The sequence below is a fragment of the Coffea eugenioides genome, chromosome 10, assembly GCF_003713205.1.
Source record: "Coffea eugenioides isolate CCC68of chromosome 10, Ceug_1.0, whole genome shotgun sequence".
Taxonomy (NCBI): domain Eukaryota; kingdom Viridiplantae; phylum Streptophyta; class Magnoliopsida; order Gentianales; family Rubiaceae; genus Coffea; species Coffea eugenioides.
In genome coordinates, this window is record NC_040044.1 from 39,426,917 (window position 1) to 39,435,283 (window position 8,367).

General features: G+C 38.0%; 1 protein-coding gene across 1 annotated transcript; it reads right to left on the bottom strand.

Annotated features, from left to right (window-relative positions):
• Window positions 1-2,907: 2,907 nt before the first annotated feature.
• On the bottom strand, window positions 2,908-7,459 carry LOC113748844 (zinc finger BED domain-containing protein RICESLEEPER 2-like). The gene is made up of 3 exons (XM_027292419.1): window positions 7,434-7,459; window positions 3,365-5,475; window positions 2,908-3,272 (listed from the first exon to the last, which is right to left on the bottom strand). Exons 2-3 carry the CDS (start codon window positions 5,471-5,473, stop codon window positions 3,204-3,206), a joined length of 2,178 nt encoding a protein of 725 aa, XP_027148220.1. The 5' UTR covers window positions 5,474-5,475; window positions 7,434-7,459; the 3' UTR covers window positions 2,908-3,203.
• Between the last annotated feature and the right edge of the window lie 908 nt (window positions 7,460-8,367).

An 8,367-nucleotide genomic window follows, 5' to 3' on the forward strand; every position in this document is an offset into this window, starting at 1 on the left:
TTCGAAAGGTATTGTTGTATTGTTCTATTGGAGCTTGTCCTACAATTTCTTGGTGCTTTGTAAACTTTTGAACTCTTTCAAATCTGTATCCTGTTCTTTAATTTTTTTCAATTTCTATCTTTATTCACATCACAGTGCTTTGTAGTCTAATTGTTTGTGTTAAATCTGGACATGCTAACACCAGTGTTTTAAAAATCGGACCGGACCGGCCGGTTCGATCGGTCGAACCGCGAATCGGCCATAGTTCCGGTCCGGTTCATAGCTTAGTTTGACTTGATATAAGAACCGGTCAAAACTGGAAAAAACCATTCAAACCGTGCAACCCGTTTAAACCTGTGAACCGCAGTTTTTTTATTTTTAAAAAATTTGCTTCTTATTTCTATCCTAATTGTCAAAAAAAGATACTAGGCAGTGTATTCTTATTAAAACTTGTTATACTTACAAGTTAATCTTATGATGAGTGATTAAGCTTGTTTATTAAAGATTGGTACATTACAATTTTATCTTATGATGACTAACTAACTTTCATTTATATGGTTAAACAACAAAGAAAGTTAATTAGAATCCTGAATCATTTATTAAACTCTACTAAAATTTTGTTGCAGAAAATTTCAAGCCTCAGGTTTCTTAAGAAAACATTTGAGGACTTGCCTCTAGTTTCAATTTTCTGTATTGAAAACTCTTGCCTAATGTCTTGCACTACCTTTCATTTGCATGCTGCAGTTTCTGTGTCATGAGTTCTTTGCACCTAGCATTTGTTGTCGAACAGCAAATGTTCTTAAACCTTTGATAGCTAAAGCATTTGAGTCTGGTCTAATTGTTCTCGTGGATACTATCCACAAGTAAGACTTCTTGTATATTTTTAACCTTCTTGGACATTGTTCATTTGTAATTTGTGTTTATTCAGATAGATCCTATCTCAGTTGATTGCAGCAAGAAATTACTACATTAAGAAGGTAATCAGGTACACATTTTTGAATACTTATTTATTTCTTGGACATAACACTTCTGAACTATTAAGCTTCTCTTGTTGCCTTCTATCAGGTTGCTATTGGTGGTATTTTAATTGTCAGTCATCCTCTTGCCGGTGATGAATCTATCAGCTCACAACATAAGATCTTCCTGTGTAGCTAGTTTATGTATTGGCCTGCATGACTTAGTTGTTAGGGAATGATACCAATTTGTTATTTGATCCTTCACTGTTAGTGTGTGATTAACAAGGAGGCACCACGAAAAAATCTTTTAATGTAGTGTGTGATTATTTTTATTTTTTGGCTTGGTCAGTCTCACTTTGTTTAGGTGCTCAAGCTTTTCTTGTGCTCTCAAACTGTTTGGCAGAGAGCTAAGATTCAGAGCATGGTTCACCAATGTAGTTGGAGGAGGGCCATCTATGTTCTTGCGTTCTTAACAAGAGAGGGCTTTCAAAGTAAGTCTCAACCTTTTCCTTAGCTTTGCTTTCTTTTGTCAATGGTGCCAGAATGGATGAAGAAGTCAGACTGACTTTACAAGTACGAGTTGAAAACAAAAACTATTGAGTGACACTACAACAAATTAGGGATTTTACGGCACTTTTAGCCCGGCATAGGGACAATTTGCCTCAAATAACTAATGCAATGGTAATTTTGCTGTAAAGTAAGCCGCACTAAAATGACATCGTCCCTTGACTACGAATTGACACAAAGTTGGTCCCCCGAGACAAATTAGTTGATATTCTCATTTTGTCTCTCTCTCTTTCGGTTAGGACCTTCTCCAAACTTTCAAGAAATTTCCACCTTCTCTCTCGAATCTGAAACCTAGCTTCAAATTCCTCTTTTAACAATTTCGATCCTACTTTGATTATGAATTTTCATCATCTATTGCATCTCAAATGTCTTTGCATCTCAAATGTCTTCAAAATGCCTAATTTCCCAATCCAAACTGCCAATCTCTAAGGTGTCAAGAAGTATTTCCCAAAAAAAGGAAATTAAAATCCATTAGCTGAATTAGAGCATCGGCAAAGTTATTTGGTTCAGTTTACATTGCAACAAAGATGCTGTCATCAGTCGAAACTTGTACCCCGACCTTTTTTTTCAATTTCTGTATCGAAGTCTCTGTTGTGTTGAAAAATATTTGTTGATCTCTCTCTCTCTCCCACCTCTCAATTCCCTTTGATTCCTAATGATGTAGATATGCTTTTGATTCCTAATTCTTGATCAATTAATGGTTCTCTCTCTCTCTCTAAAACCTAATTCCACCTCCCTCATCTTTATTCTCTGCAGTGGAAATAGCTTAAGTAGATTCTTGAAGGAAAATGGTGAGGCTTATTCCTAGAGCTGTTAAACGAGCCGAGTCGAGCTCGAGCATAGGACAATCGAGCTCGACTCGAATCCCTAATCGAGCTAGCTCGAGCTCGCTCGATAGGTAATTCGAGCTCTACAAGGCGCTCGAACTCGACTCGATGTGTTGGTAGAAAGCTCGAGCTCGGGCTCGAGCTCGAGTTTGAAATCGAGCTTTTCGAGCTCGAAGCTCGAACTCGAGCTCGCGAAAAACTCGAGTCGAGCTTTTCGAGCTTGAGCTCGAGTTCGAAGCTCAAGCTCGTTTACGGGAGAGCCCATATCACAAGAAGATACACTTTCTCTGATTTATCATTTGAAGCCAGAATGACAATACAAGCCATGCCAAATGACAATACTCGTATTTCCCTGATTCAATTCAACAAGCCATGCCAAATGACAATACAAGGCAGAGTCTAAAGTTAAAACTACAGCAAAAACCATCAAATGGAGAAACAAAATGTCCAAAGCGGGATTACAATGTCCAAACCACATCAAATTACAAGAAGTTAAAACTGCAGCAAGAAGTTAAAACTACACCAAATGACAATACAAGAAGTTAAAACTTCAGCAAACCAGGTCAGATTACCACGTCCACACCAAAATGTCCACATTACAACCTGAAAAATTATATAAACAGCCACATTACAATATCAACAGCCACCAGTAATCCAAACCAGATCAGATTACCACATGTCCACACCAAAATATCCAAACCAGATCAGATTACAACATGTCCAACCCAAAATGTCCAAACCAGATCAGATTATAACATGAAAAATTACATAAACAGCCACCAAGCAACATCAACTGTCCAAACCAGATCAGATTACAACATAAAAAATTACATAAACTGTCCCCAAGCAACATCAACGGACAACAGCCACCAAATTAGTCATTGAATGATTCAGGAAGTTCAACTTCTTCAAATGTGATTGATTCGGCCACATCAAGTGATTCCTACAGAATAAAAGTATGAAAGTTAAAAAATTCATCAAAATCAGAAATAAGGCAACTGTAACAACAACAAAAATATCCAATCAAATACTTACACGAGACTTATTCTTTAGGCCATGAAGACTGCGGATCCAATCGTTGCCACAAAGCAACATTTGCACCGTCTCAACCGACATAGAAGCTCGTCGATCATCAATTACTCTCCCTCCAGCGCTGAAGGTAGATTCTGAAGCCACAGTGGTAACAGGAACGGAGAGTATATCGGCAGCCATCCTCGACAAGATGGGAAATCTCAATCTTTCTCCTTTCCACCAACCCAAAACATCCAGATTTGCCCTTGCATCACAAGCATACCTACTTTCCTCTAAATAAACATCTAAATCTGATTTTTCTGGTGGAGCCCTATCAATTTCACTCACATGCATGTGAAACTTTTCTTTGCCAGTTAAAACGGCGGGTGCAGTCATTTTCTGTTTCTTACTAGAAGAAGTAGAACCTTCATTTTGTCTCCTTTTTACAACCTGCCTTTGTTGTTCAGAATGGGAAACAACATGACAATCAACATATTCATTGTAAAGCTCATAAAGAATGTCTCTAATCTCAGCCATGAATCTAGGAGCTGCATCCTCACCATAAATCACCGGAAAAGCATGATTAATAAGGAACATTTTGTATCTCGGATCCAAAATTGCACCCAAAGATAGCAGCACATTACTTTCCCCCCAATACTTATCAAATTTAGCAGACATACTTCCAGCCATTGCCCGAATATGCTCAAAAGGATCAAGAGCTTTTTCATTTAAAAGCTCTTTAATCCTATAGAGCTCCACAAGAAAAATGTTAGATGTTGGATACTCAGTCCCGGAAATCATATCAGTGATTTCATGAAATATTCCTAGAAATTTGCACACTTCTTCCACTTTCATCCACTCAAAATCAGTAGGAACATAGTGAAATCCAGGGTCTATGTCTGCATATCTTGGAAAGACATCCTTGAACTCTAAACCTGAAGCTAACATCAAATAGGTGCTATTCCACCTTGTTGGACAGTCCAAAATTAGTTTTCTAGAGGGCAACTGAAGCTGTTTTTTAATTTTGGCAAATTCAAGAAGCCTAGATTCTGAATTGTTCAAGTATTTTATCCCTTCTCTAACAACATCAATCACACCACCAAGTTGACCAAGACCATCTTGCACTAAGAGATTAAGTATATGTGCACAACATCTAACATGAAAAATTTTTCCTCCAATACTTAATCTCTTTCTTAGAGAAAAATCCTCTCTAAGTCTCCTAATGCACACATCATTGTATGAAGCATTATCAACAGTTATGCTAGAAACCTTATTCTCAATCCCCCAATCAATGAAGCACTTACTTAGAGCATCAGCTATAATAACTCCAGTATGAGGAGGAGGAACATTGCAAAAATTCAACACACGTTTTTGAAGCACCCAATCAGAATCAATAAAATGACCAGTCACAACCATATATTGAATTTTTTGACCAGATTTCCACAAATCAGTTGTAATACTAATCCTACCAGGACCTTTCAACAATGATTTCAGCTTCCTTTTTTCAATTGTATAAGTACTCATACAATCTTCCTTAACAGTCTGCCGATTAATCTTTTTATAAAACGGAGAAACTGCTTTCATGAATTTGTTGAAAACTACATGCTCCATCATAGAAAATGGGTACTCATGTGCAAGAATCATGTGTGACGCAAGCTCTCTTACCTTGGCATGATCATACGAGAAATTTGTGATGGAAGTGATACCATCACTTCCACCTTCGGTGAATGAAAGCACTTGTTGCTTTTGTTTGCTTTGCTCCCCAATGGCCATCTTTCTTTGGAGGCAAGAAGTCAGGTGTCTCTTGTGCTGAGATGTGGCTCCGGTTGTACTCTTGGTGAAAAGCTCCTTGCAATGGTTGCACTTCACTTTGACCGTCCCATTATCTAGCACTACTTCAGTCATCTCATCCCATATGCTGGATTTCTTCTTCCTTTGCTTTTTCTCAAAAGGACCAGCTCCTCCATCTCCATCTACTTGCTGTCCTCCTTCATTGCCATCATCTTCTATTATTTCTATTTCTTCTTCACTCATTTCATCAGCTCTTTCTTCGTTGTAATTCAATTGTTCCACGTCTTCATTAGTTTGCTCCATCGCAGGACTTGATGATGAACCTTGAAATGAGTTGTACATTCCTTAATCAAAAACATTTAATAACCAATACAGATTCTGATTAGTTAAAACAGAATTTAGAATAAGATTTCTAAGAAATAAGGTCCAAAAGTAATAAAACAGATTTCAAAAAATAATGCCCACTTCAAGCTAATTTTAACATTTCTTTAACTTGTTCCTATCTCAATTCTCAAGCTTACATTCAGATTAATGAAATAACAGAGAAAAGCTCTTAAAAACTCTTAAAATGGCAATCCAAACAAGGGACAGTGATGAATTCCAGGGAAATACTGAATCCATAGTTCCAATTATGATATATCCATCTAAGAAATGTCAATTCATCAACTCAAGAACTCTTAATATGTGTGAAGTTCCAGGCTGAAGGTTGTCTCTGGAATCCAATATATCATTTGGCATAGAAAAGGCAGATGAAATAGAAGAAGCAATAAGTACAACCAATGTGAAGATAATTCGGACTGTTTTGTAAGATCTGGCAGAGGCCATGCTTGTTCTGTGTATATCTATTTCTGTTTCTTAACTTAGTGTTTCTCCTAAATACAAAAGTAAGAAAGTTATAAAATTCTGATTAGTTTGTGCATGGGGACAGTAATGAAAGAAAGGACAGTATAGTGGCTTTTCCAATAAATTAAATACGAATAGTGTCATCTGAAGATGGTACACAATTCACATGCGCTCCAGTGGTCTGACTATAGCCAACCATCTCGAATGAAACTCAACCAGATCATCAGAAATAGAAAAGCAAAGCAGTTTATTACTAAACTAAGGAAACAAGAAAAACAAAAGGTGAGCATGGGCAATGAAAGATAATCTGCTTGATTTATTTTCAGAGAAACAAATATTTGCCATAATTCATTTTTCAAATTGAAATGGGAAGTCAGTCTACTTCTTTTGATTGGAAAACATACATAGAAGGTAGTGTACGTGAATAGTTGGTTGCTCAAAATTGATAACGAAAGCACTTATTACATATTCAACCACCTTTCTAATTCATTGAAATATTTTTTGTTGGGTGTATGGAGCCATATATAGATCCTAAATTCATTTAATTCTAGCAGGCTAGCCCAGAGCTATATGGGGACAGCTATCCAAGATTTTTACATATTGGACAGTAAGTGTCTAAGTGGCAGTGGCATTAATTATTGCCATTCATTCATCTTCTTAAAGGAACTTATGATTAATCGTAATTAACTTGACCAAATTCATCAAGCTAATTCAATGAATGATGTACAGAGTGATGCATATCAAGCCACAGGTTGTTAAAATTTGCTATGCTCAGGCTTTGCCCAGACCAATAATCGAATAGCAATCGGAGCTGCAATTTCTCCCACGTCTTCATATAATGGTCCCAGTATATGTGTGTGTGTGGATATATATACTAAATTTGCTAGCTAATTTTCAAGAAAAGGAAAAAAAAAAGTGATTAAAAAAGAAATTAAGTAGACGAAAATCAGAGGAACTGGTACCAATTAAACACACATCTCTTACCACAAAAAGAAAAACTAATTAAACAAACTAATGACCTAAATAGCAATCAGCAGGAACCTACTGATGCAGATGTTACCATCCTTGGCCAGTTAATTAGTGCAAAACTTGGAAACAGCCATAGGGCCAAAAACATTATCTCGTTTATTAACATCAACATCCAACTCCAGCGATAGAAAATAGAACAATTTCGATGAATGTGAACAATAATCATTCTATATAAATATTGTAACAAACACTCCAAAAAAAAAAACAGTACTTGAAGACAATTTCGACATTCACTATTAATTTACTAGTATATTTGCCAGTCTTCAATACCATCTTTTTCAGATACAACAATCAGTATATAATCACCAAGCACATTCTAATCTGCTCGATACATGTGTGCTTGTTAAATTGATTGAAATTTAAATTCTTGAACCCAAAAACAAAGAAAGAAAAGGAAAAAAAAAAAAAAAGAATCAGGGTCACTACTTACCAGAATGCAGTGAATCGGGGTATGGTAGAGGCTCCTGGCTCTACCGAGGTGGCTCCGTATGGCTGCTCCGTATGATGAGTCAGTGACGGTGGCAAGAATCAGGCGAGCTACTGGCCAAGGAAGGATCTGTATTGGTTACCTCAGGCGAGCTACAGTCAGTGACGATGCACCTCAGGCGAGCTACTGGCCAAGGAAGGAATTCAGTCGCTTGATTCAGTGGGCTGCTTTTGTCAAAAGGGTGCAGTTGCGGCTGCGGCTGCAGGTGTGGAATGGGAAAAAAGTTGACAGAAAGGGGAAAAGAAAAAATTAGGAGAATGGAGGCTGATGGTGAGAGTGGAGGCTGCGGGGTGGGGTGAGAATTGAGGATGGCGCTTGGCGGTGAGAATGGGGGCTGCGGGGATTGGGGTGCGGCTGCGGGGTGACGACTCTGGCCTGTGGGACGGGAAAACGAAATACCAAAAGAGGAAAAGAGGAATTAGGGCTACAGCAGACGGGAGATGACTTAGTGAGTTAGTGTACCACATACACGCTGAAATGACGAAAATGTCCCTATCTTTCGAGCCTACCGAGCTTATACGAGCCGAGCTTGCTCGGCTCGTTTAATAAACGAGTACTCATTAGAGCTTGAGCTCGGCTCGTTTCTCTCTGTTAACGAGCCGAGCCGAGCCCTTATCGAGCCGGGTCGAGCTCGGCTCGCGAGTTGCCCGGTTCGATTAACAGCTCTACTTATTCCTAACGATAGTTTTATCTCAATTTTGTGTTTGTTTCTTAGTCGATTCTTAGGTTTGTTTCTTAGTTTTATCTCTGCGGTAGAAATACCAAACTGAAATTTCTTTGATTCCTCGGTTGCACAGTCGATTCCTCGGTTGGATTTGGTTCTCCATCGGTGAACTAATTGTGGCTTTGAGACCACTCAACCAACAATTTTGCAAGC